Source organism: Budorcas taxicolor, chromosome 18 (assembly GCF_023091745.1).
Source record: "Budorcas taxicolor isolate Tak-1 chromosome 18, Takin1.1, whole genome shotgun sequence".
Lineage (NCBI taxonomy): Eukaryota > Metazoa > Chordata > Mammalia > Artiodactyla > Bovidae > Budorcas > Budorcas taxicolor.
In genome coordinates, this window is record NC_068927.1 from 16,314,701 (window position 1) to 16,342,227 (window position 27,527).

General features: G+C 54.2%; 3 protein-coding genes across 5 annotated transcripts; 2 read left to right on the forward strand and 1 right to left on the reverse strand.

The window, feature by feature from the left end:
* Positions 1–2,440: 2,440 nt before the first annotated feature.
* CHMP1A (charged multivesicular body protein 1A) lies at positions 2,441–9,407 on the reverse strand. Its single transcript, XM_052655590.1, has 7 exons — positions 9,302–9,407; positions 7,012–7,031; positions 5,394–5,471; positions 4,675–4,821; positions 4,291–4,419; positions 3,826–4,013; positions 2,441–3,674 (listed from the first exon to the last, which is right to left on the reverse strand). Exons 1-7 carry the CDS (start codon positions 9,306–9,308, stop codon positions 3,653–3,655), a joined length of 591 nt encoding a protein of 196 aa, XP_052511550.1. The 5' UTR covers positions 9,309–9,407; the 3' UTR covers positions 2,441–3,652.
* Positions 9,408–9,460: 53 nt separating this feature from the next.
* Positions 9,461–17,977, forward strand: SPATA33 (spermatogenesis associated 33). Its single transcript, XM_052656182.1, has 3 exons — positions 9,461–9,536; positions 9,901–10,068; positions 17,775–17,977. Exons 1-3 carry the CDS (start codon positions 9,461–9,463, stop codon positions 17,975–17,977), a joined length of 447 nt encoding a protein of 148 aa, XP_052512142.1.
* On the forward strand, positions 10,011–27,282 carry CDK10 (cyclin dependent kinase 10). 3 transcript variants are annotated; one of them, XM_052655672.1, is made up of 13 exons: positions 10,011–10,068; positions 22,432–22,504; positions 23,114–23,185; positions 23,825–23,927; positions 24,065–24,146; positions 24,242–24,309; positions 24,735–24,787; positions 24,953–25,022; positions 25,573–25,632; positions 25,950–26,073; positions 26,145–26,284; positions 26,458–26,510; positions 26,700–27,282. In XM_052655672.1, the coding sequence occupies exons 3-13, from the start codon at positions 23,167–23,169 to the stop codon at positions 26,804–26,806; spliced, it is 879 nt and encodes a 292-aa protein (XP_052511632.1). In that variant the 5' UTR covers positions 10,011–10,068; positions 22,432–22,504; positions 23,114–23,166; the 3' UTR covers positions 26,807–27,282. The 3 variants fall into 3 exon arrangements, with proteins under 3 accessions (XP_052511632.1, XP_052511630.1, XP_052511631.1); XM_052655670.1 differs by lacking the exon at positions 10,011–10,068 and adding an exon at positions 20,242–20,353; XM_052655671.1 differs by lacking the exon at positions 10,011–10,068 and adding an exon at positions 20,242–20,353 and having other exon boundaries at positions 26,145–26,266.
* Positions 27,283–27,527: the final 245 nt, after the last annotated feature.

The following is a 27,527-nucleotide window of genomic DNA, read 5'->3' on the forward strand; positions in this document are numbered from 1 at the left end:
GGGGTCGCACAGAGTCGGACACGACTGAAGCGACTTAGCAGCAGCAGCAGTAGCACATAAGGAATTCCAAATATTGTTTCTGATTCACTCAGGAAATACCAGGACGTTATTTATGACGCACACAGGTAGTGCCCAGACGTTTCTGATGCACACAGAAGTGCCCAGAAGTCGTTTCTGAAACATACAGAGAGTTGCAATAATCTGATCCCCGCGCATACAGTGGCATCCTGTCGTCCCTAACGTGTACACAGGAGGGCGCACCAACATGCTTTTGTTGCACAGACCGGTGCCCACATACCTGCTTCTCGCGCCCATAATGGGGGCGCAAGGGTGTGGTTTCTGGTGCACACAAGGAGGTACCCGGATGTAGTTTGTGACACACAGGAACTGCCCAGAACTGCCCAGTTTCTGCAGCTCCCAGGCGGCAGCCCAAATGCGAGTTCAATGAGTACAGAGGAGCTGACGGATATAGTTTCTGGAGCGCACTGAGGGCGGGGTGCACTATTCTGGTTCTTGGACATACCTGGGGGCATACCGTCGTGCCTCACGTGTTCACGGGGTAGGGAGCGGCGCACCAACATGCTTTCTGGTACATACATGGGGGCCCACAGAGGTGGTTCCCAAGCCCGCGGTGAGGGCGCACAGATATGGTTTCTGGTGCACAGAAGGGGACACCAGGACGCAGTTTATGGAGCACGGAGGGGTTGAGAAACCTGTATGCAGGTCAGGAAGCAGCAGTTAGAACTGGACATGGAACAATAGACTGGTTCCAAAACAGGAAAAGGAGTACATCAAGGCTGTATATTGTCACCCTGCTTATTCAACTTATATGCAGAGTACATCATGAGAAACGCTGGGCTGGAGAAAGCACAAGCTGGAATCAAGATTGCCGGGAGAAATACCAATAACCTCAGATATGCAGATAACACTACCCTTATGGCAGAAAGTGAAGAACTAAAGAGCCTCTTGATGAGAGTGAAAAAGTTGGCTTAAAGCTCAACATTCAGAAAACTAAGATCATGGCATCCAGTCCCATCACTTCATGGCAAGCAGATGGAGAAAGTGGCTGACTTTATTTTTCTGGGCTCTAAAATCACTTTAGATGGTGATTGCGGCTATGAAATTAAAAGATGCTTACTCTTTGGAAGGAAAGTTATGACCAACCTAGACAGCATATTAAAAAGCAGAGACATTACCAACAAAGGTCCGTCTCATCAAGGCTATGGTTTTCCCAGTGGTCCTGTATGGATGTGAGAGTTGGATTGTAAAGAAACCTGAGCACCGAAGAATTGATGCTTTTGAACTGTGGTGTTGGACAAGACTCTTGAGCGACCCTTGGACTGCCAGGAGATCCAACCAGTCCATCCTAAAGATCAGTCCTGGCTGTTCACTGGAAGGACTGATGTTGAAGCTGAAACTCCAATACTTTGACCACCTGATATGAAGAGCTGACTCATTGGAAAAGCCCCTGATGCTGGGAAAGATTGAGGGCAGGAGAATGGGACGGCAGAAGATGAGATGGTTGGATGGCATCACCGACTTGATGGATATGAGTTTGGGTGGACTCCAGGAGTTGGTGATGGACAGGGAGGCCAGGCATGCTGCGGTTCATGGGGTCACAAAGAGTCGGACACAACTGAGTGACTGAACTGAACTGATGGGTTGAGGACTGTGTTTTCTGGTTTGCACAGGGTGGTGCCCAGAGGTAGCTTCTGCTGTACACAGTGGGTACAGGAACATAGTTTCTGGTTTGTACAGTGCGGGGTGCCCAGACATAGTTTCTATAACACACAGGAAGTGCCCTGATGGTTTGTGAATATGGAAGGGGCACGGAACATCATTGGTGGAGCACGTGGGGCGGTGGCAGGGTGGACCAATCTGGTTCTGGCGCACAGCAGGGGCATGCTGTGGTGCTTCACGCTGTCCTTAAGGTGTACGCATGGGGGCCCACAGTGGGGATGCATGCAGGAAGTGCCTGGGCACAGTTTCCGACGCACAGAGCATGGTGCTCAGAGGTGGTTCCTGTGAGCTCAGGGGGGTAAACAGTGGCCATCCAGGTCAGAGCAACCAGAGGGCCTGTCCCAGGCTTGGGGTTGGAGTAGTTTTCTCAGTTGGTTCCTGGGTAATTTAGAGGCCTGAGATGAGGAAAGCTCGTACACAAATGTATACCGATGTTGTTGTGCACTAGGTTTGCAGTTTTTAATAGCAGTTTAAAATTATTTCAGGGTAAAATTGTAAAGAAACTGGATCCTATTGAGTCGGACTGAGCAGGGCTTGGGAATCTCACTCCTCACACTACCCACCTGCCCGCTTCAGGAACGCATTAGCCTGTCCTTGGGGCTGGACCACACGCCAAGGGTCCCAACCTCAGGCACACACCCCCACCCTCCTCCACCCTCCCACCAGCCACTGAAACAAAGATGGAAACAGTTCTCAGATGTCAATCTTTTTCTTTTTACTCAGAACAGCATTTCAGGAAAAGGCAAGCTTCGCCGGCTGCCCTTTGATGAGCAGCAGCCTCTGCCCTCACTGTGTGTCCCGGTGGGGCCCCACCCCTGCTGGGGACACATTTGGGACCCTCTCTGGATCCCCAGCACATGGAAGCCCCAAAGGACGTTGAGAGTGTAAGGCGAGGTGGTCATCACAGAAGAAAAACCAGACACTCTTGACCCCTTTCTCTCTGGTCTCACACTACTGTCTATAGCTTATTGTACGGAACACCTGTGGCCTCCAAGTCCTGGAGGAATGAAATGCAGTGAGCCTTGGGAAAGCTCTCCCACATTTCTGTCCTCAAGAGCCATCGCTGTGAGGACGGTTGGTCCGAGGCCTCTGGTCAGCCCCAACCACCAGTGCTCTCCAGCTGACGCTTCCTGTCTACTGTTCCTTCTCTTTTGGCAAAAACAAAAACAGAAAACCCTGGGAGCTTCAGGAAGGTGAAGTAAACTTTAAGAATTGAAGAAAACAGAAACGTGCAGCCTGTCTGAAGCTCCTCTCAGGCTCCCGCACGTCATCTGAACCAGTGCTGCCGCGGGCCCCACTGTGGCTCTCCTATCAGTCCCTCCAGCTTCAAGGTCAACGGCGTGGGCCCACCATGCAGCAAGAGCCAGTCAGGGGAGGCATCCTGTTAACTACAATTACGGGAAAAACGTCCCCCCAGGAGGGGGAAGAGCCTGAGCCCATCTGGCGGCAGGACCAGGTTCCAGCTGGAGCAGGGAGGTGGGGGTTGGGGAAAGCTGGCAACAGGGAGCCGCCCCGACCCTGGCTGGCTGACCGCTCCCCATGCATCTGTCATCACGGAGTCTGAAGGCCCCCATGTCCATGTGGAGACCACTGGCCAGTCCCTGTACATTTCTTAGCGGGTGGTGGATGGAGGGAGCCTGCAGACTGCCCAGCTGGTTGGCCCGGAGTCACAGAAATCACCCAAAGAAGTCACAAGTTTGTGCAAACTCACCCTGCAGGGCACAGACCCACGCCCACACTCAGACAAGAGGAAGAGTCCCAGGGCTGGCAGGTGAGAGGCTGGGAGCAGCAGGGGCCAGTGCTGCCGCAGGCTGTAGGCTCACTGGGCAGAAAGGCCAGATCAGAGGGAAGGGGAGGCGGCGGCCTTCCCGGCCTTCCCCCAGGCCAGGAAGGGGCGCTGGTGCGGGCTCTGCTAATTCCTCAGGGCGGCCAACCTGTAAACAACAGGACCCTCTGAGGCCCTGCGACAGCACCCTCCACCTCTTCCAGGCCGTCCTAGTTGCCTTCCTCCCCTTCTATGGTGAGCGGCCTGACGCCCCCCACCCCCATGCACACACGGGGGCTGGGTTTCTCCGCCCCGCCCACCTCCGGGACAGCTGGTCCTCCTGGCTGCGCACGGAGCTCTCGCCCACAGCAGAGGCACCCTCGGGCAGCTGGCTGAGCTGGTCCAGCACCTCCAGGCCGTTCTCCTCCGCGATCTGCAGGATGAGGCTGTCCACCTGTTCCTGTGGCGTGGTCAGCGTGGTGGCCGAGCTCATAGAGTCTTCCATCACCTGAGGGTTGAGTGCTGGGCAGTCAGGGCACCCCAGGGCTCCCTCTGTCCCTCCAGGCCTTTCTGGCACTCTCCCCAGCGCACACTCCCCAGAGTGCTGGGTCCGGGGCACAGCTGCCTGCAGGGCATCCACCCTGGGCCCGGGCCCCCTCTCCCCTGCTGGACCTCTGTGGGCTGGTCTGGACTCCACACAAGGAACCAGGCTCCCGGAGGGTGACTCCCCCAGTGGGAGGGAGGGAACAGACGCAGCCATCACCGGCACACCTGGGCGCACGTACCGACGTGTGTACATCCAGGTTCTGCACCTGCTGCTCGAACCTGTCCATCACTGCAGAGACCTTCTGCAGGTCCATGGTGCTGAGCGCCCGGTCCAGGGCTTTGGTCACCTGCGCCATGTTCTTGGTCACCTGCGGAGGCAGCAATGAGGTGGGCAGGGCCCTCAGGCCCCAGGGGTCCCTGCATGGCACTTCCGCAGACGACACTGTCGATGGAAGAATGGACAGGAGGAGACCCAGGCCGTGACACTTAAAAGCCTTCAGGGCGTGTCTCACACTCTGGCGCTTGCCTGACTGTAGACAGGGAATCCTGGGGTGACCCCAGTCCCAGCTGCACCCTCAACTCCGCCAGCAGGAGCCGGCCGCGTCCCCTGGCCAAGCACTCACCCCCTTCATGGTCACGGCTGTCTGCACCTTAGACGCCACGGCATCCACACGGGACGCCATGCGGAGCCAGTTCACGCCTTCATTCTTTTTGCGGATGGCGTTCTCAGCATACACACGTGCACACTCTACATTCTTCTGCTGAAGGGCCTGAAATTCAGAAGGGAGGTGCCAGCTGGGGTCCCGTCCTGGCCTGTCCTGGGACTCTGGTGTTTGGGGGGTGGCCCCTTCGCAGCCTCTCCCCAGGGGTTCTCCTCAGAAATGTCTCAGGAGTGAGGGTACCTAGGACCAGGGCCCCAACCGGCCCCCAGAGAGGATCAGACAAAAGCAAGCCAAGCCCAAAGACCACGGCTGCCTTTCCAGGTATCCTCTCCACTGCCATGCCCGGCCCCCTCCGCTCCTCCTGGGTCACACACAGAATCTGTCCACCTGGAAGAGGCAGAGCTGGGAAGGCCAGCATGGCCAGTGCTGACCCTCCGGGGCACAAGGCTTTAGACCGCACAGTCGGCTGCGTTCCCTTTCTTCCCCAGGGCACCAGATCACTCAGACTGGCCAAGACCCCAGGAGCTACTGCAGCCACTCAACGGCTGTAACCAGTGGCTACAAGCAAGTCCCCCAAGAGCGTGGGCGACCCCAGGAGCCTCCAGCCTCGCCCCGCCCCACAGAGGGTCAGAGCACAGGACCAGCAGGATGGCCTGGCCGGCGTCAGGGCCCACACTCACCTTCTTCACCTTGGCCTGCTCTGCCTTGGAGTCCTTCTCCGCCTTCTTGGCCAGCTTCTCCAGCTGCTTTGCTGTGAACTGAGGTAAGGAGGCTGGGTCACAGCATCAGCCTGCCTGGCCCACTCCCCAACCTCCTGGGCCTCAAGTCCACCCGAGGGACTGCCGCCTCTGCTGGACAATCCGCTCCCCTCCCAGCATCCTGTCCGTGGGCTGTGTCTGCAACTGCCTTCCCTCCACACACAGGCTGGCTGCTGGGGCCTTGGCCCCACCTTCCAGCCTGTTCCACAGAACAGCAGCTGGGGGCCTGTTGAGAAACTGCCCACAGGCCTCACCAGCGTAAACCCCTCCCTCTCTGATATCCTCCTGCCGTCTGGCTGTGAAGCAAACAGCTGAACGCTTTGGGGTCTGAGCGTCAGGCCGACGTGTGCCCTGCTCCCGTGGTCTGGCCCATGTAGGTCACCGGCTCCCTAACTGCAGGCTCATGGCCACAGGGCGCTCTCTCCAAAGTCAACCCACTTCCTGGTCATCAAACTCAATCCTGAGAGGCCTTTAAATCAACTGCATCGCCTGACCCCTGGACCATTCTCTCTTCCTGCACTGTCCAGTCCAGTAGGCACTAGACACATGTGGCTACTTAAGTTTAAATTACTTAAAATTAAATAAAACATCAGTTCCTTGGTCCTGGGAGCCCCACTCCAGGTGCCCAGTGTGGCTGGCATCAGGTGTCGGTGTGCATAGCTATCCAGGCCAGTGCAGCCCTTCTCCTGCCCCAGCCACCAGGGCCCCTCCCGAGGCGGCTCCTCGGCCTCCTGTGTCCAGCCTTGCCCGGCGCCCCCACCCCATGCACAGCCTGAAGTACACACTGGGCCACCATCTACTGCTGCTAAACAAGGTCCATTCCCCTGGCCAGGGACCCTGGGACTCACCAGTCAGCTCCAACACGGAGCCCCTGGCGTGACCTCACACACCTCAGCCCTTGTCAGAGTGGCCCCCAGGCCTCTGCTGACTGGAAGCTGGCAGGGAGAAGGCTCCGATGAGCCAGGGGAACAAGTAGCCTCCCAGAAGCCAGCAGTGTTCTCTCAGCCAGTGTCACCGGGGATTTCCCATTGTAGAGAAAGGTTTCTTATGTGTCTACCTCCCGTCCTACGTTCCTCAGGGAAAAGTCCAGGTGGTCCTGACCTGGGAATCTGGTCTGGAGGCCACAGGGCTGAGCCGGTGCAGCTGCTACAGTCGGGACCAGACAACCTCACTCCCTTGCCCTTCAGAGCCCGCGTGGCTGTTCCCTCTGAGGGACTAAGGAACTCTGACAGAGCCTGCCAACACCACCGCAGGCAGGAGGGACACTCACTGCCAGAAAGAATGCTGTCCCGTGTGTGACTCTGAAGGACGTGAGGCCACCATTTTAAACAACTCATGGAACGTTTACGGGATGCACACACAGTCACCCTCATGGACGAGTCCAAGTGACCCACTTCTGCTCCGCCCAAGAAAAGCCAGCAAGGTGTGTCCCTGACCCCTCAGTCATCAGTCTGGCTGAGCACCAAGTGTGACTCGCACCATCTGTCCCCACTGACAACCACCGGGACAGGGTCAGGGTGAAAGGCTGATCAGCACATACCTTCAGCTGGAACAGGGTGTCTGCAAAGAGAGACGATGAAGGAATCGTGAGACAATTGAGGAATGTGAGAAGCAGCACCCCTAGCTGATGGGGTCACCACCTCCCCTGAATGTGAAGAGCTGGCATAGAACTGGGGCCCACAGGGAGGCCCACTCACACCAGCTTGGCACCTCCTTAGCCACAAAGCTCGGGCAATGAGAGAGTTTCCCTGACCCTCTGACACCTCTAGGAAACACATGGACGGCACCAGCTGACATTAAGGGTATGAGCGCACCCTACAGTGAACTCAGTATGGTCTGTAATCAGTGGAGCTTTACAAAGGACCCTTGGGAGTTCTCCCCACTCTAGTAACGTTTACTACTTGTTGTTGTTCAGTTGCTAAGTCTTGTCTGACTCTTTGCAACTCCATGGACTGCAGCACGCCAGGCTTCCCTGTCCTTCACTATCTCCCGGAGTTTGCTCAAACTCATGACCATTGAGTTGGTAGTGCTATTTAACCATCTCATCCTCTGCCACCCCTTCTCCTTTTGCCCTCGATCTTTCCCAGCCTCAGGGTCTTTTCCAGTGAATTAGATCTTCACATCAGGTGGCCAGAGTACTGGAGCTTCAGCTTTAGCATCAGTCCTTCCAATGAATATTCAGGGTTGATTTCCTTTAGGATTGACTGGTTTGATCTTGCAGTCGAAGGGACCCTCAAGAGTTCTCCAGCACCACAGTTCAAAAGCATCTTCAGTGCTCAGCCTTCTTTATGGTCCAACTCTCACATCTGTACATAACTACTAGAAAAACCATAGCTTTGACTAGAAGGACCTTTGTTGGCAAAGCGATGTCTCTACTTGTTAACAGTTTGTCATAGCTTTTCTTTCAAGGAGCAAGTGTCTTTTAATTCCATGGCTGCAGTCACCATCTGCAGTGATTTTGGAGCGCAACAAAATAGTACTTGACAGTCTGTTTTTCATGGATAAAAACAGCAGGGTAATGATTCTTACGTTGTAAAAGAGCTGGCCCACAGAGACCACTCTCCATGGGAGCTGCCATTTCTGAGCCATCAAATCTGCAATGACCAACCGGAGACGTGCATGTGCGCACGTGTTACTGGCAAAGTCCCTTGGTATCTGAATTTGCCACTCATCCAAACTCAAGAGCTAGGTAGTTTGGGGTTCATCTTAAAACTATCTCAGTGTATCCCATTCCTAAATTTGGGAAATGATTCTTGAAACTGTTTACCACACTAGCCCAGAATGAAGAAACAAAATCCTAGAACCAGAATCCAGACCCATAAAGGCAGGTGAAGGCTCCCAGCCAAGAGCTCCCCTGGGCCCTGTGCATCTGCCACCCATGAGCGCAGACCCTGGGCAAGGCCAGGTCATCTGTGCATCTAGAGCCGGTGGCAGGCAGTGTGCTTCCTGCGGGGGACAGCAAGGCTGTGTTAAGTGTGGCCCAGACTAGGGTGGGAGGGACAGACTCCACAGGGCAAAACCTGGCCCTGGAGAAAAGGGATATGGGAAAACAGAATTCCCTGGGGAGCTGAAGCTGAGTGCGGAAGGCAAAACCCAACGTGTGTGTGCTGGGCATTGGGGTGGGGTGCGTTCATCTTCTCTCTGAGGCAATCTGTATAGAATTTCCTTCTCAACAATGACGTTCCACCTCTCTGTCACACCAGCACTGAAATATTCTAGCAAATGTACCTATCTTCACTTTATCACAGATGCTTCCTGTTCCTAGGCAGAGCAGAGCAGAGAGCCCTGAGGTGGTACTGCTGGCAGTGGAGGACCAGACGGACGACCAAGCCGCCTGGGGCCTGCGCCTGCACGGACTCCCTCCCAGCCTGTTTTCCCATCTGCGGAATGGGATGATACGGTTCCTACCTCAAGAACTTCTGTGCCTGTACCTAATGAGGAATTTTTGTCTTAGCTCTTATTTCTCTTGATAGTGTTCTGGGGACACTGGTACCACTGCCTCCTTTTCGGGTGCCCTCTGACCCGGAATCCCAGGGCCCAAAAGCCTGATGTCCCTCACCAGTACAGCAGCTTGGCAAGCGGAGGGTGGGGCGGGGGCAGGGGCAGCCGGTCGCTGGGGAGAACCGGAGAAGTGGGCGGGGATCAGGGAAGGGGCTCTGGTATCCGAGTTCTGGGTCGAGGTCCCGGGTTATGGGGTCGGGGACTGGGGTCCCAGGTTCAGGCCCCAGAGTCCGGGGTCGGGTTTCAGGGTCTGGGATCGAGGCCAGGGGCACCCGCCTAAGCCCCGCCCGCCCCGCCCCGTGCAGCCCCGGAGGGCGGCGGCCTCTCACCGTCCATGGCTGGTCCGGGAGCGGCAGGCCTGGGGAAGACAGACCGACAGGATCTTCCAGCGGCGTCAACAGAAGCGAGCCCGGCTGGCGAGCGGACCGGAGGGCGGGTGGGCACTTCCGGGTCGCACCTATTTCCGGCTGCGGGGCGCTCTCGCGAGAATGGGCTGGTCCCGCGGGCGGTGGTGTTACCGTGGTGACCGCGCGGGCTTGAGTGGCTGCTGTCGGGTGTCTGTGAGTCAGTGGGCAGGGCGCCCACTAGGTGCAGGAGCTGGGACTGACGCTGGTGGGGGCCTGGGGCGGTGGGCTCACCTATGGGCCTTTCCAAAAGCAAACGCAAACTGGGGAAAGGTAAAGGGCCGGTGGCCCGCGATCTTCCCGGCGCGGCCCCTCCCCCGTAAATCTTCCAGCGCCGGGCCCTCTCTGAGGACGGTGCCTCGGGGACCTTTTCATCGGGGAAAGTATCCATATGTAGGGAAATGGAGTGCCCCAAGTCTTTCAAGCTATCTTATTTCATTCCGAACAGAGCAGGCAACTGAAGGATGGGGTCCATTGCCCAGACTCAGTAAAATAGATCCAGTTAATTGCACATGTATTTTCAGATGAAGAGTCGAAGACCTGGCGCACTTACTTAGTCTCAAAGGCTGAGGAAAGGCGAGTGGACAGACCTTCACAAGAGTCTAAGAAACCTCCAGACACCAAGACTGAGGAGAGCTTCCAGGGGGAGAAAGGGGCGGCTAAGCGGCAGTGGCCTTCATCTGAAGTGGGAGGTAGGACAGTCCCGGAACCAGACGTGTATTTGAGGATGGGGCGCACAGGAGCCTGCGGTGGGGTGCTAGTAGCAGGGGGGCGTGCCCTGATGATTGAGAAGGTTTGGGGACCTTTATCTAGGAGGTAAATATGAGAGTTCTCGTGAAAAATGTAATAAGTTTGCATTTAAGTTTAATGTAATTGGTTTTTAAGTTTCCAAGTGGTAGCTGCGTAACACACAGCAAGGAGGGCCAAGCCATGTGCAGACCCAAACCAGCCTGTTGTCCTCCCGAGGGCTGCACACCTTTGGCCCCCCTGCCACTCCCTCCGCATTCCACGGACTGGAGCCTGAGCAGCTACTTTGGCGCCGGGGTGGGGGTGGGGGTGGGGGTGGGGTGAGGGGGCGCGTGTAGGAAGTAGTGGGGCTGTGCCGGAGGACTTGCTGTCTGACAGGATGTGGGGGCAAAGAGAGGAGCCAAGTGGGCTTTGGTGACCATGAGAATGGATGGCCCCGTGCATCCGACAAGGAAGGTCAGGAGGAGAGAGAAGCTGGGTACGGAGCTTCACACTGAGGCCCCTTTGGGGTCATCAGGAGCAGGAAACCATTTGAGAGGAGCACGCCGGCCGTGGGAGCGAGGCCTGGGCTTCAAATTCCAATTCACGAGCTCTTATATAAGGCAGGAAGGGCCAGCATCCTAGGGGGAGGTTTGGAAAATTGCTGCCAGTCTGTCAGGACGCTTTTGGCCACCGGTCACAGAAGAGCTTTACTACCAAGGGGCTCAGTGTCCTCCAAGTAAAGGAGAGGTCAGAGGTTGGGCCCTGGGCGTGGCAGCATCCAGGATTGTGTGTTCACGCTTGGCCACCCTCAGTGTCCATGGTCCACAGAGGGCTGGACAGGTTTCAGTGGCATGCACACAGACTATGTCTCGTTTGTGAGAGGTGTTATCTTGCATTAGCAAGGGAACCGTCCCTCAGAGGCCTGCGTTCCCAGCTCTCCAGTACAGGCTGGACCTGTGCCAGCAAGGAAAGGTGTGGCCATGTGCGTCACACCCTCACTTCGGGGGCAGAATGAGGATGGAGTTCCCAGAAAGCAGGTGAAGAGTGCCGTCTCACAGAACATACCCCTGGCACACGCTGTCCTGGGTAGCACACCCTGTCCTGGGTAGCACACCCCAGGGCCGATGCGAGTGAAAGAAGCCAGGCACAGATCCTGCTCTGCTTATGTGAAAAGTCCAGGAAAGTCAACTCCATTTGGAAAGAGCCCGGGCCAAGGGTGGGCACAAGGGCTGTTCGGAGAATGATGGAAATAGACTTAAAAACTCAGTCAATGGGTGCCCAAGTTTGAAAGTTTACTAAATTCCATTGAATTGTATGCTTTACACAGGTAAGTTTCATGGTTTTTAAATTATACTGAATCAAGTTGTTAGGAAAGGAGAACTTGTTGGCAGTGTTGAATGCTGCAGAGAGGTGGAGTGAACCCAGGGAAGGCTGTTGAGTGAGACGAGCCGCTGCACTTGGTGGCCTTCGTGGGAACCAGGACTGAGGTTTGCCAGGATGACCACCTCGAGAAGGGCAGGGGCATCTTCTCATTCACATTCTTTTTTTTTTTTTAATAACAGTTTTTATTTATTCATTTATTTGGCTGCTCTGAGTCTTAGTTGTGGCATGTGAGATTTTTAGTTGTAGCATATGGGATCTAGTTCCCTGACCAGGGATGGAACCTGGGCCTCTGCCTTGGAAGTGCAGAGTCTTAGCCACTGGACCACTAGTGAAGTCCCAAAATTCAAGTTTTAAAGCTGAGGATTTTCCCTATTGAAAAAATGAAAGTTAACCTAATACCGTAAAAACCTTAGAGAAATGATGAGTTCAACAGTAAAAAATTCTGTGTATTATACAGTTAATAAAAATGGGCTTTACTACTGTTGAATGATTTCTGGGCTAGGGTCAGGGGAGGTGCGCTGACTGGAACAGGGCCTGTGGGAGCTCGGTGGGATGTTGGAAAGTTCTGCATCTTGTTTGGATGTGGGAAACTGCAGCTGAACACTTAAGAACTGTTCATTGTGTCTGGTGTGAAGTATGCCTCAGAAAACATGGCATGGAATACACATGAGTCCTTGTCTCTTAGAGCTGTACCCCCAGTATTCTGAGCGTAAACAGATGTGCTGGATTGCCAGGTGAAGGGGTGCACGTGTTTTCACAGGTGCTGCTTCCCTCCCTCCCCGCAGGTTCTGTGATATGATCTCAACGCTTCTCCCACCTGTGGGCTCTCCATCCCCTCTCTAAACCTTTGCAGGTCTGACATTGTCTTGTAACCGGTGGAGCGGCTGAAGTGACTTCCAGGCGGTGGGCGATGGAGGGAGGCAGGGTCTGGCAGGCTCACCTGGGTGCTGGCTGTGCTGCGCCGGCCGCTGGGGAGGCCATGGAGGAGCAGCAGTCACGTAGCCCGTCCCACCCGGGTGATGGGCATGTAAGTGACGAGCCTACAGCAACTGCAGCTGAGCTGCTGCACAGCACCTAGCAGCCTGGTGAGTGGGTGTCCGCCGTGACCAGCCCAGTCGAGCCTTCAGATGGCATTTGACTGTAGCCCCTGGGAAACCACAGTGATAACTGTCCACCTGAGCCTTTGCTCAATACCTGACCCATAAAATGGTGAGAAAGTAGTTATTTCCAGCTGCTGAGGTCAGGCTGAGTTGCTACCCATCAGTGTAGTAAGCAGAACACAGGTAAGTAAGTGCTGTGGTAGAGACCAGGCGTGACCGGGCTTTGTAGTTGTGGCAGCTGGTGATGCAGATGTATTGTGCTGTGCTCGCTTCTTGCTGTTTCTGTCCGTACTTCAAATTTTATATTAAAAACCCAGAAACATACATTATAGAGACTAAGGCACCACAAGTGGGCAGTCAGCCAGTTCCAAAATGCCACAGAATCTTCTGGAAAAAAACAACTGACTTTTCTACAAATAAATGACTTGAAAAGGAGTTGCTTTATAGGTCTGATCAGGTGGCCATCACAAACACCACGGGGTGGGGACTTGCTTGGCGATCCAGTGGTTAAGAGTCCACACTTTACTGCATGCAGAATGGGTTCGATCCCTTCTCAGGGAACAAAGATGCCACATACCCAGGGAAAAAAAGCAAATCCTATGGGCTTGGTTTAAACCACAGACCTCATTTCTCATCATACTGGAGACTGGGTAGGCCCCCTATCTGTCTGTGTTCCTACGAGGATCCAAGACAGCTGTCTGATGGCTGTGTCCTCACACGGCCAGAGGAAGAAGGTTGTGGTCCCCTCCTCCTCCTGATCCCTTCCTGAGGGCTCCACCTTCATGACCTCATCTAACCCTAATTCCCAAAGGCCCCACTTCCAAATACCATCACGTCAAGAATCAGGCCTTCAACATATGATTTGGGGGGAGGGGGACAGCAACTTTCTGTCCACAGCAGTTACTAGGAGATTTGAGAGACCTATGAACAAAAAGCAGTGTTTGGATCTGGGCTAAGTTATTCTTGAGATAACCGAACTGGGTATTAGATAATAAAAAGTCAATGATAATATCCTTAGATGTAACAGTGCCATTGTGGTTGTGCTAAAAAAAAAAAAATCCTCATCTGATAGAAATACTGTATTGTATTATCAACTATTAAAAAATGTGAAAAACCAGTTTCCAAAGATTTACATGCTGCATGATTTTATTTATGTAACATTCTCCAATGAGAAAATGATGGTGATGAGGACAGACTAGGGACGGCCAGGGGTTGGGGTTGGGGCGGTGGGGCGGGATGAAGTGTGGCAGGAAGACGGGCCTTGTGCTATGCCTGGATCTGGTAGTGGCCACAGGTGATCACACGGCTCAGGACACTCAGCACACCGCAGTCAGCCCTGTTCTACTGTCGTCACCCGAGGTGAACAGACGTTCTGCTGCCCGAGGTGTCAACCTGAGGTGCTGCCACTGAGGGCAACTGACAAGGGTGCAGGGAGCTCTCTGGGCTACTCGTGCAGCTTTCTGTGAATTGATATTGTCACAGTAAAACGTTTTAAAAGACATCAAAAGTTATAATAATTGAAATAACATGGCTACCATATAAGAAGAGCAGGTCAGTGAACAGGGAAACACGGACAAGAGTGATTGTGTATGTATCGACATCACCATGTCTGTATATAATTAGAGTATGAGAAAGCTGGCACCAAAATCAGGTGGGAAAAGGAAGGCTTGTATGATAAACTGTGCTAGGAAGATTCCTTAACGTTTTAAGAGAAAACGTAAGGTGGACTGTAACCTCCTGCTGTATGCTCTGATAAATTCCAGATGGGTTGAGTGAATATAAAAAGTGACTACATGGACATCTCTACTTAAAATTTTTTAAAAGGTAGACTGACTGTAAACTGATGCGGGCAACTCAAAGGGGGAAGGAAAAGAACAACTAGTACCATCTTCCAGATGACAGTGTGTGGTCATCTAAAAAAAACTTCCCTTACTGGGAAAAAAAAAGGTGACTACAAAAAATAAGATGTACATTTTATTCTGATTCCTCAATTGGAAACATCTTTCTAAACCTCAGAGCAAAGACATTACAGATAATACTGAAGGATTTGACTACATTAAAACATCTCCCCAGCCCTCTATAAACAAATGTAAAACAAATAATGGTAAGCTCAAAAAATATTTACAACAGAAACAAGAGGTCAAAGAATAACACATGACAGGTCCAGAGCCCAGACACGTTGTGGGTGGAAGTCAGACTGAAGGCATCTGGTAACGTGGGAGGTGGGGTTCAGAGGCCCCCAGATCGCAGTTCTGTGAACAAGGCTGTAGTAGCCCCTGCCCTTACGTGTGGTCATCCCTGTGAGAGGGATGGGGGAGGCTTCCAGGATCAGGTTAGGAACATTTGGTATTGGCTTAACCCAAATGGGGCTTTTCTGGAGCATTCCTGAGCTCATCAGAGAAGCCTTTGAAAAAGGTGAAAGCATCCGAGAGGTGGCTGTGAAGCAGTCAGCTCCCGTGGTTTGAGAGTCGCCAGCCAGCAGGGAGACAGTGCTTTGTCCTTGGCCCACAAAGAAATGAATTCTGCCTACAACCTGAGTGGCTGTGGAAGGTCTCCAGGTTCAGATGAGGACACGACTGGGCTGACAGCTGAACCGTAGGCTGGACTCCAGACCCAATGAAGCCCGTGGTGATGTGTGTGCTCTTTTACATTGGCCACTAAAATGTAACTTGCAGGCAGTAACTGAAAAATAGTACAGGTTGTGTGCATTAAGAACTGTAAAAAGTTTCGTGTTTATAAATGAAGCTTTAAAACTCTGAGCAAGATGCAAGGAGTCTTGTTTTGGGTTAGAAACCTCAGCAGCGTAACGGTGTTAATTCTCCCTTATTCTAGCAAGTCAGTGTGACACGAGCAAAAGAGCACAGGTCATTTTGAGAACAGAACCAAATTACCCCAAAGGTCCTGTGAAAGAGGAACAGTGTAGGGATGGCAGGAGGCATCCAGAAAAGTGGATAGAACCAATAGAACCCTCTGACATGTGAGCGTGTCTCAGTGATGAATTCACAGTGATGAACACGGTGTCCACCGTGCTCCAGTGGGGCCCCGAGAGGTGCTGTGCTAAAGATGGTGGCGGGGGGGAGACAGGTAATCTCACTAGACAACTGAGAAAACAAGTATGAAATAAGTATGAAAAGGAAACGAGTGAATGGTTTTTACAAGTTTGGAGCCGGGGGAGCCTTTTCCAGTCTGACGAACTCTACAACCCATTAAGGAGCAGATGGGTGAATCTGCTGCAGAAGGAAGCTGTAATAAAAAGCCAGGAGCTATCTGTAACATATTTAATAAATCCCTAACAGTGAGTTTCCCAAATATAAAAAAAAAAGCTCACACACAAAAAAGAGATAAAAGTAGAAAATGCAGAATAATATTCATTCGCAGGAAGATTACAGGGGAGGCCCATGATCGAGTGAAGAGATGCCCAGCCTTCCAGCGTGGGCTGGAGGGGAAGCTCAGGGCAGCTGGCTGGCGACCAGTAGGGGCGGAGCCAGCACTTCCACTGTCACTGTAGCCTTGAAAGGTTTAGAAAAACGAAAGAAGCAGGAGCATGTGGAGAAATGTCCCTGGTGATAATCTCTTAGCAAAAATACAAATTAATATAATCTTTACGGAAAGCAATTTGACAATATTGGCTAACATTTTCCTAGTAACTTACCCAACAGGTAAACCTCCAAAAGTTTGTAAGTACATAAATGCAAGAATGTTCATTGCAGCATAGTTTAACCAGAGAAACTGGAACTAAGCTAAGTTATATTCATCAAAGGGAGCTGTTATAGCATGATGGCTTGCCTGTGCTCAGCCGGGGAGGGTGTGGTCACTGCGAGACTCAGTGTGTGGTTCCAGCAGCAAGTGTGCGTGAAGTGTCTGCAAGAAGCAGCATTCCATATGTAGCTTTTAACCAATGTGGATTATTTTTAAGTGAAATGTTTTTTAAAAATATTTTTAAGTAGTCTTAATATGTAACATACCCGCTCAGTTGGTAAAGAATCTGCCTGCAAGGCAAGGCAAATTCAATTCCTGGGTTAGGAAGATCCCCTGGAAAAGGAAATGGTAACCCACTCCAGTATTCTTGCCTGGAAAATCTCATGGACAGAGGACCCTGGCCGGCTGCAGTCCATGGCATTGCAAGAGTCAGACACGACTTAGCAACTAAACCACAATATGTAAAAAAGCTTGTGTAAATCGATATGAAGAAATTATCTTAATTTTAATTCAAAATACGATGAAATGCACATTGACTTATGCTAAAAAGGAGAAGAAAGGATGCTCTTGAGCTGAGTGCAGGTGTGAGCCCCTCGGCCGTGGTTAGAACCATGGAAGCTGTGTGTGTGGCCCTGGATGGCACCCGCATCTTCCTCGGCCCCTAGCCCTGGGCAGGTGACAGCACTGCTCTATGCCTCAGTTCCTTTAGTAAAACGTAGGTGTTAAAGGACCCACCTCAGAAACGTGTGGGTCGCTATTCCGGGGCTCAGAGCAATGTCTGGCACAGAATGGGCTGCTGCTCCTCCTCCAGGTGGCTGAGTTCCTGAGGTGTTAAGTGAGGAACAAGCAGGTGACGATGTCTTCTAATTCTGTTCAGGACACGTGTGTGCACAGGGGACACAAAGACCTCTCTGTAGGGCTGAACAGAGGCCCAAGTGGAGGAGCCCCAAACTGGTGACCTCCAGGAAGCAAGGCAGGAGGTGAATGGTGGAAGCAGTAAGGAGCTTCTGCATTTAAGCTTGTAGCATTTGGTAGTGGTTCACATGCCCTGTGCATTCCTGGAGATTGTAACGAGTTTGAGAAAATGCTGTGGCCCCCAGCTCTATAGCACCCCCACTGATGACGTTCTGTACGGAGAGCTTCCACTCCGTTTAGAATCCTGTGGAAACTGTGTCTGAACCTTCACCTGTGGGGCAGACCCTGCCTCTTCCAGGTATCTCTCCTGCGTCTGTCTCTGGGCCGCCCCACAGCTCAGGCTCTCCACAGGATGGTGGGGGTGCCTCTCCTGTTCTCCTCATGGATGGGGCCCCTCCTAGATTCACCACCTGCGTGTCTGAGTTGTTGCTTGGTTTAAGTTTTGGAATGTTCACTTAGGGTTCTGACTGCTTTCAACCTCGCTCATTTCTTTTCCTGAGCCACAGACCTAATTGCTTTGCTCTGGCGCTAACACAGACTTATGAAATGCTTGGATGTTTTCTTCCTTCTAGAGAAACCTGATGTAAATCCAGAAAAGAAGTTTGCCATCCCACAGATCATCATCACCACACCCTCAAAAGAGACTGTGATCAGCTATGGTTCCATGGGAATGCAGGAGCAGAGAACCATTCAGGAACGGGCTGAGCAGGGTCCCTACTCCCGACACAGAAACCCCAGCACAGTAGATGCCTATAACATACAGACCACAGAATAAACAGGCACCCCAGCAGCTGTGGTCCCTCCCTGTGCAGTGTCTCAGTGGTGATGGCAGAAGGGCCACCCCATCCTGTGAAAACCTGCAGGTGCCCCTTCAGTCAGCAAGGTTCCCCCAGCTCTCTGAGACCGGCAGGCAGCTTGGCAGAGGGCAAGAGTGACTCTGGCTGCAAGAGTGAACGTGGAGTGATCATGAGATGAGCCCTGCTGGAACTGGCTGGCTGCACATCTCGATGGAGAGGTAGCAGGCAGCATCTCTTGCAGTTCTGAACTGAACCCTTCCCGTTCAGGACCAAAGGGGCATGGCACAAGCACCCAGCAGTGGAAGTGAAGGAGGTGTACCCACCTCGGAACCAAAGGTGGGACTCTGAGGTGTCAGGACCCAGAACAGAGAAGGGCTCTTAGCTTGAGTACCACGTGATGTGCAGAATGTAGACGCAGCCCCAGCACTTTGAACGCTGGCTCTGTCACAGCCACCCCAGGGGGAAGGTGAGTTGAGCTGACAACTTCCCCTCTTTCTGGCTGTGTTTGAGAGCTTCTGCTGGGGAGGGGCCATTTGGGGACTCACAGCCTCAGGTGTCCCATCCTCATCAGCAGCCCTCGGGTCAGAGTCCACTCTTCTCCGGGTTGGCTGGAGGGTGTCCTGCCCTATCTGAACTCACATGTTTAGTCTGGTGACAGTGTGTGTCAGCGTTCTTCATTCCTGGAATGATCAGCAGGCTGCATACAGGCTCTGTCTTTGTCTGTTGAGGAGGATCATATCTTTTTAGTAGTAAATAGTACAAGTGACTTCCAGTCAATGAGTTTTGATAGAACCAGGAAAACAGACATCTCATATTGACATCGTTTACTAACACATTGTTAATATACTCGTTTGTGTTTATTTAGTACATTTATTTATGCAGTCTGACTGACACGAATAAATATACAGAAAGATCAAGCCCATACAAAGGTGAATTTGATCACGGAGGGTCGGCATGCTTCTCCGTAACACTTCTAGTAGCTGTTGCATTTCTATCATTTGACCTAGAAATTGCCCTCCTACCCCTGCCCTAAGCATCTCAAGCATATAATCCAAAAACTTGTTTAGTCGTTTAGTTGTGTCCGATTGTTTTGTGACCCCAAGGACTGTAGCCCACCAGGTTCTTCTGTCCATGGGATTTCCCAGGCAAGAATACTGGGGTGGGTTGCCATCTCCTTCTCCAGGGATCTTCCCAACCCAGGGATTGAACCTGCATCCCTGCATTGGCACATCCGCTGAGCCACCTGGGAAGCCTCCAAAGCTATATTTACTATGGCATTAATTCTAATCTCATTATTAGCCATAAGTTTAGCTTATCAGAATTCAAAAACAACCAGAATGAAGTGAATGTGGTAACTAGTTTAAATCATTTTGACTCATTATCTCCTTTCATAATTATCAACTGTCCTTCACTTACACTAGTAGTATTTTAGCATTTACAGTGTAGTTCCTCCTGAGCAGGCCGGGTACATGACTTACCTTGTTTACTGCTTCCAGTGAGAACGTAAGGTGCCCTAGGGCAGACTCGGACATGGGCAAGCACGTAGTGAATGCTCAACAAGGATGTGTTAGGGGACCCATTGGTCCCAAAGTCCGTCCGTCGCCGCGTCCTGTCAGTTCTTCCCACATCTCTCAGACGCTCCCTCTACTCTCAATCCCCCTGGCTCTGCCAAGCCTTTCCCTTCGCGGCTCCGGGTTGGCCCTCTAGTGCTCCAAGGAAGAGCTCTAAAGCACAGCTCCCACTGCAGGGAGGACACCAGAGATTCCCGCCCCCTCAAGCGCCTCCCCCGACACCCCTGAGACCCATTGCAACCCCCAGACCTCCTCCGCTGGCCATTACCCAGCGCGCCAGCGCAGTCATGTGCTTCTGTGTGTGTGTGTGTCGCTCAGTCGTGTCCGACTCTTTGTGACCCCATGGACTGTATAGACTGTAGCCTGTCAGGCTCCTCTCTATAGAATTCTCCAGGCAAGAATACTGGAACGGGTTGCCATATCCTTCTCCAGGGGATCTTCCCAACCCAGGGACCGAACCAGGGTCTCCTGCATGGCAGGCAGATTCTTTACGGTCTGAGCCACCGTATTTAAAACTAAAATAAAGCTAGAATCTTGGTAGTCTGAGTGCTTCGTAGAAACTGAGGTTCTCTGGGATCGTGGGGAGGTTTCCTTGGTAACTGTTGCTAAGGAGGGGACGCCCCGGAAGTAGGCCATGCGCTTGCGCAGAGGAACCCTGGTCTGCGCCTGCGCAGATGGGAACCTCGAGGGGCTGCTCTCGGCATGGGGGAGCCGGAGCCAGAGCAGATCCGTCTGAAGTGTGTCCGTAAAGAAGGCTTCTTCACGGTGCCTCCGGAGCACAGGGTACGAAGAGGGCCTGTTCTGGTAGCTCTGTCCTCGCTAGCGGCAGGGCGGGGCTGAATCGTACTAGGGCCCTCAGCGTCGCCGGGTTTCCGTCAGCAGCGGGAACGGCAAGGCAATCCCAGCGGTCCTCGGGGGTTTCGTCCGCGCCAGGGACTGGGCGGCTCTCAGGTCGCCGGCCTCCTCGTCAAGAGCGCGCTGCAGCGTGGGCGTTTCTTAGTTTTGCGTCCGGGACGGGCGCCTCGTGTCAGGGGAGAATAGTCGTGGGAAGTGTTGGAGACGTGTCTCCTACCAGCCTGTGGGTGCACTGGGCGGGTCCCCGTCTCTGACCCGGCAGCTCCGCTTGTGCCTTGCTCCGTGCGGGGCCTCTCCGTGTGTCAGTCACTTAGTCCTTTCGAGGACGCCTTGTAGAGGTGAGAAGGGTGAAGCTTAGGGGCTTCGAGTGGTTTTACTAAGATAGACGGCTCGTGCAGGGGCAGGTGTGATCCCTGGTGGCGGGTTGCTCTGACTACTTGCTGGTGCTGTGCGAGGCCGCGTCAGTGTCCAGTAAGAACCGTAACAGACTGAATGAGTGAGCGCAGGAGCCAGCCTTGAGCGGTCCCCCGCTGTTCACCGAAACTCAGCAGCTGCTCTCAGTTAAGGCATACCTAGACGAGGACAGTGCAAAGTGCGCAACAGTAAGTGCTGCAAGACCAGTGTCAGGGGATTTTGCAGAGAAATGTTTTCAGCTGGGGGTCAAGAAGCAGTTTTGAGAAGGGTCAGCATTTCTGCTGGGTGGGGAAATGTGACTGGGTTTTGGATGCAGAGATGAGGAGGCAGGTGGGCTTGCTAGACCTAGGGAGCAGCAGGAGCAAAATCCCGCGAAAGGCAGTGTGTCCAGGAAGCACCAGGGGTTCCGTAGAGAGAGGGGGAACGAGGGAAGCAATTAGATTGGGATGGGATGAGGGAAGGGGTTCATTCGGAGCCAGGTGACCCTGACTTGGTTTCCCAAGATGGAGGGCAAGGTAAATAGAGGCAGAGAGAGAGTCAAGAGAGGGGCAGTTTAGAACCTGAAACTTGCCACATGTCATCCGACCCACGGGGAAGTGCTACAGATGAAGTTGTATTAGGGTACAGGCTCTGCTAGAACTTGGAGACCCCAAAATACAGTGCTTTAAGGACAGGACTTTTATTTCTGGTGCCCCTAACATCACACAGGTGCGCCAGGCACTCAGGTTGTCAGTTTTTGCTCCATCGAATCCTAGCGTGCCTCAGGAGGCAGAAAGGAGTGAAGGGCAGCCAGCTTCTTTTGATCAGGAAGTGGTGCTTGTCCCTCTGTGCACATCGCACTGGCCAGAATTTAGTCACATGTTTACACCTAGCTGCAAGGGAGACTGGAAACTCGGGCCACCATCTGGGTTGCCATGTTCCCCCAGCATTGTTTCATAACGCAGAGGAAGAAGTAATGTATGGATGTTGGAGACAGTTTCTGCCACTGTGTTTGGTAGATGCTTTGTGAAGGTCTTCGAGCTTTTCCATATCCAGAGCTTTGTTTATTTATTTATTTATGGTCACACTGCTCAGCCTGTGGGATTTCAGATCCCTGATCTGGGATCAACCTTCACCCTCAGCACTGAGAGTACAGAGTTCTAACCACTGGACCACCAGGAAATGGCCCAGAGCATAGTTCAGACCATTGCTGCTCAAGTGGACTTTCTGTGATGATGGAAATGTTCTGTCTTTTGAATTGTCCACTGTGGTCGCCATGAACTGCTTGGGGTCATCGAGCACTTCACATGGCTCATGCAGCTGAAGAAATGAACTTTTAATTTCATCTTAGTCAGTTTTAACCAAATGTGGCTGGTAGTTACTCTTTTTAGGCAGCACACATCTGGACCATGGGATTGAAAGGGAGTGGTTGGACCGACTTTGATTTCACTTTCAAAGTGTCTGGCCAGTATCATCACCCCATTTTCTCACCTGCAAACCCAAGTGTGTGGTCAGGACAGGTGCTGGCTCTTTGGAACAGCTAAAGTGTCAGTATCCATCTCTGGTTCCCTTAGCTGCCAGATCCCCTCACTGCCAGCACCTCTCTCTTTCAGCTGGGACGGTGCCGGAGCGTGAAGGAGTTTGAGAAGCTGAATCGCATTGGGGAAGGCACCTATGGCATTGTATGTGAGTGGCTACGGTGGCAGGCCTGGGACCCAGGGACTGTCCTGGCAGCAGCTGTGTCAGGGCTGGAAGGAGAGTGCAGGTGACCTTTAATCCTTGGTATAATTGCTGTCGATTTCATACCACGACTGAGTGAATGGAAGCATCAGGTTGTTCATGTGTCCCTGTGAGTGGAGGGCGCTATCACACGATCAAGTGTAGCACCGTGGCCAGTGGCCAGAAGTGTACCCACAGCCACTGGGACGTCGGTGTGCATCACCCTGCCGTGGGTGTGGAAGCTGCTCAAATCCCCACAGTGCTCTGGGGATCAGCTTCAAAAAGATAAGGCTGCTTTTTTCACAATAAGGACGTTATTTGCTGTTAGAAACCACAGAACACAAAACAGTGGTCTGCACTCCGACTCTAAGAAGGAAACGTTCAGGGAGACTCTTCTAGCCGGGGGTCCGCTGTTTGCTCAAGCCAGGGTACTCCTCAGGGAGCACCTGTCTCCCGGCATTGGAGTATTGCTTGCACAGGGTACCAACAGTCAAGGAAGAAGAGCAAGGGTGCCCCCACGTGGCAGGAGGGCAGGGGGTGGGCCTGGATCCTACTGTGGAGGCGCTTCCCTTCCAGATCGGGCGCGGGATACCCACACAGATGAGATTGTCGCCCTGAAGAAAGTGCGGATGGACAAGGAAAAGGATGGTGAGCTGGGAGGGGCCGCTGCACCACTTGCGCTCAAGTGGGAGGGGATAGGAAGATACAAGTTGCCTGAGCTCCCTGAGTGGCACCTGCATGATGGTCAAAGGAGGCTGGTCTCTAGGGGGCTGCAGTCTGGCCCTGCCTGTCTCCCCTGGACTTCTCCAGCTCATCACCCCTCCTCCACACGCTAGCCTCAGTTCCCCTGAGCCGCGTGCAGTTCATCCCCTTCATCTGTCCTTTCCTTCTGCTGGCTGACTCTGCCTTCTCTTCTGTCTCAGCTCAGCATCACCCTCCCCAGGGCTTTCCCACTGAAGACTGGGCAGGTAGCCCCTGTCTGCTGCTCACACCCCTGCTGACCGCCCCTTGGCCGCCTGTGCAGGCAGGGCTGTGCTGTGCTCATTAGGGGCTGGCTGCCATATACAGTGGTCAGTACAGAGAGCTGCTTGTGTTTGATGGAGGAGAAGGTTAAAGGTGCTGGTTTGGATGACCTTACCTCTCCTTGAGGTAGCAGGCAGAGTTCTGTCGGGTAGGGCTGGGAGTCACTGAGGCAGCTGGCTGTTAGGGGTCCCTGTCTGCAGGGGTGGGGTCACTGAGCCTGGGCCAGCTGCAGAGGCAGGGTCACCAAGGCCAGGCTGGTTGCAGGGGTCCCCATCAGCAGTCTTCGAGAGATCACACTGCTGCTTCGCCTCCGCCATCCCAACATTGTGGAGCTGAAGGAGGTGGTTGTGGGGAACCACCTGGAGAGGTGAGCAGTCTGCTTGCTGCCCCCACATTAGGCCCTGCCCAGCCCCCTCCCTGCTTCCCTTCCTGCTGCCCAGGAGGGTCCCTTGGCTCACCTGGGAGGAGGTGGGAGGTGGCATGCGTTTCTCCCTCTTACTTTAGCATCTTCCTGGTGATGGGCTACTGTGAGCAAGACCTGGCCAGCCTTCTGGAGAACATGCCAACACCCTTCTCTGAGGCCCAGGTTGGAGGCGGGGGTTGGGGTGGCCGGGGGTGGGGGGCTTCCCAAGCCCTTGTTAGGCACATTGTGCCAAAAGCAGACCTCCTGGCCTTCTGCAGGTCAAGTGCATCGTGCTGCAGGTGCTCCGGGGCCTCCAGTACCTGCACCGGAACTTCATCATCCACAGGTGGGCGGGGCTTGTGGCTTGGGGGCGGGGTGACCACCAGACTGACTCAGCACCAACACGCAGGGCAGTAGAGCAACCTGAAGGCAGTGGAGCTCCTGGAACTGGTCCCAGGGGAGGGCGGGACAGCATGGTACCTGTTTTCCCCTCTGCCAGGCAGATGGCGGGGAGGGACCTGGATTCCCTGTGCAGGGTGGCTCATGTGGCCCTGAGGGGACCAGGACAGGACTCCACCTCTCAGGAAGTCACTGAGAGCTCTCTGCTGTTTCCAGCTACCGAATGGCCTTGCATTACCTGTGCTCTTCCTTCTAAAAAGTGCAAACAGGATGAGATGTGTGGGGAAGCGTTCTGAGTGTTGCTGCATCGGTGACAACCTCGTTCCTGCATGCGAGTTTCTGGGAACCACTGGTGTTCTCTTTCTGTCATAGGGATCTGAAGGTTTCTAACTTGCTCATGACAGATAAGGGCTGCGTGAAGACAGGTGGGTGCAGGTGCTGCCTCTATGATGGGGTCTGTGAGCGCCCCTGCACTGGGGTGGCAGGCTGGTCTCCGGAAGCTCCCTGCACACTACACACTGGCTTGAGGTGGCACTGGTCAGTCTTCCCTGGGTGACACACTCTGTCTCGTCCCTCTGCCTCCATCTCAGCGGATTTTGGTCTGGCCCGGGCCTATGGCATCCCAGTGAAGCCAATGACTCCCAAGGTGGTCACACTCTGGTAAGTCCCTGGAGACCAGGGGAAGTTTGGGCGGGTGTGGGTGGGTCATGCTGAAGTGGCCAGAGCATCTTAGAGGTCTTTCAGCTGCCAAGAAAGAGCAGTGCTGTCACGGGGAGGGACCTGCCCATCCAGATGGGGTGCTGTTCTGTCCTGGGGCCGCCTCACCCCCAGCTGGCTCTGCGCTGCTCAGAGGGGAGGTGGCTTCACCACTGGAGCGTGGGAACAGTGCAGGTTTCTGCAGTTACTTCTCACTTGACATTTTGAAGCAAAATGGGGTGTGGTTCAGGGCAGGCTGCGTTCTGCTGTGTGTCATTCACCCCGACCTGTGTAGAAGGGCCAGCATAGGACACTGCAGCACTCAGGGATCATCCAATGAGCGCAGCATGTTTGTCGAGCTTTCGTGGAAGGGACAGCCTTAGCTGAGGTTCATGCTCCCTCATCCCAGGCCATCTCTGGCTCTCAGGGCAGGGTGGTGGCTGGTGGGTGCCCTGTGGAGGCCAGGCTGGAGGAGAGGAACTGTCAGATGCAAAGGAGGGGCTTCTGTTCACAGGTACCGAGCCCCTGAACTGCTGCTGGGAACCACCACGCAGACCACCAGCATCGACATGTGGTGAGAGGTGGACGCTGCTCCCAGGCCTCTCAGATGGTGGGGTGGTCTTGTGAGACCTGGGGTCTCACCAGCTCCCAGGAAGATGGGCCTATGCCTGGGGTCCTGAGAGGCAGAGGGAGACAGCCCCATCACTGAGGACCTGCCCTTGTGGCCATAGGAGGCCTGCTGAGGCCAGGTCACGTGGCTCAGCTGGAGACCCCAGTGGTCATCCCATCATGACCTCCTCCCAGCTCTGCCCCCAGCCTCCGCCCCAGCAGCTGGGGGACTGGTCCAGGCGGAGCCAAGGAGCTGAGAGGAGACCCTGCACTCCTCTGCAGGGCGGTGGGCTGCATCCTGGCTGAACTGCTGGCCCATAAGCCCCTTCTCCCCGGCACTTCCGAGATCCACCAGGTGGACCTGATCGTGCAGCTGCTGGGGACCCCCAGTGAGAACATCTGGCCGGTGAGTGCCAGCCCCGCCCTTCTCTCTCCTGCCCCTACTGGCCACCGGCCTTTACCGGCCCCTCCCCACAGGGCTTCTCTCAGCTGCCGCTGGCCAGCCAGTACAGCCTGCGGAAGCAGCCCTACAACAACCTGAAACATAAGTTCCCGTGGCTCTCGGAGGCCGGCCTGCGCCTGATGAACCTCCTCTTCATGTACGACCCTAAGAAAAGGTGCTGAGAGGGCCCCACATGTGCATGAATCAGGCCTGATTTTGTGGGGTTCTGTCGGTTTACCCAACTTCCTGTTGTGTGGAAGGGAACCAGGGGAGGCTCTGCGGGGCAGCTGTGCGGGAGACGAGCCTGGCTGGGCTTGGGCCCTGTGAACAGTGAGGTCTTCCCTCCAGGGCTACAGCCGGTGACTGCCTGGAGAGCTCCTACTTCAAGGAGAAGCCCCTGCGTGAGTCTTCCCTGCTGGCACCTGGCCGGGGGCCCTTGTGTAGGGTGGGGGTTAATGCTGGTGGGTGGTGGGGCCCAGGCGGGTAGGGGCTGTTTTGGGCCACGTACGGAGGCTCAGGAGGGGAGCAGAGGGTAGCATGGGGCCCCTCCCTCACTCAGGGCTGATGCAGTCCATTCCCCCAACCCCCAGCGTGCGAGCCGGAGCTCATGCCCACCTTCCCCCACCACCGTAACAAGCGTGCCACCCCAGCCACATCCTTGGGCACTGAGAGCCAGAGCCGGCGCTGCAGACCCTGATGGGTGGAGGCACTCCAGCTGAGTATGCTGCCTCCTGTGCCCCTGCCCACCTCTGCCCCGGGACAGCAGAGTGTGGACCTTGGGGGTGATGCCAGTGGTACACTCTGAGGGCCCAGCCACCCAGAGGCCGGCCCACTGGACTGTGACGCCACGCTGTGGCTGGGCTGGGTCCCACCTGTGGCCAGGCTTCAGATCCTTGGTTCCCAGGAGGAAATCTGGCTGAGCCCGTCTTTAACGGGTGTTGCTGGCTTGGGACAAGCAGACCTCAGACCTCGTATGGTCACTTTTGTCCCCAGTTGCTCCCCAGGATCTGCCTGGAATGGAGAGGCCAAGGTGACCCCCCTGGTGGGGCTGGGGGGACTCGGAGAGGGGAGGAGGGATGGAGATGTAGACTGAGTCTGAGCTGCTCTGAGACCCTTAGAGTGAGAACCTTGCGTTGTGCCCTGTGCCCACTCCCCCCTTCTGAGGCCCATGGGAAGTGGGGGTGGTCCGAGAGATAAATGCTTTCCTCAGACGGAGTTGGAGCCAGTGTCCTTTAATGTACTTGGAGGTCATGATTTGTGTGACGTGACAGGTGTGGGGGAGGGGGTCAGACGGCCTGGGGTGGGGGCACCATTGAGCAGAGGCCACACAGAAGACTGGCACCTGCCCCAGGAATCCCGGTGGGCAGAGCACCCCCAGTCCAGTGAGCTGGGGATGGCTGCTGGCATCTGTGCGCCGT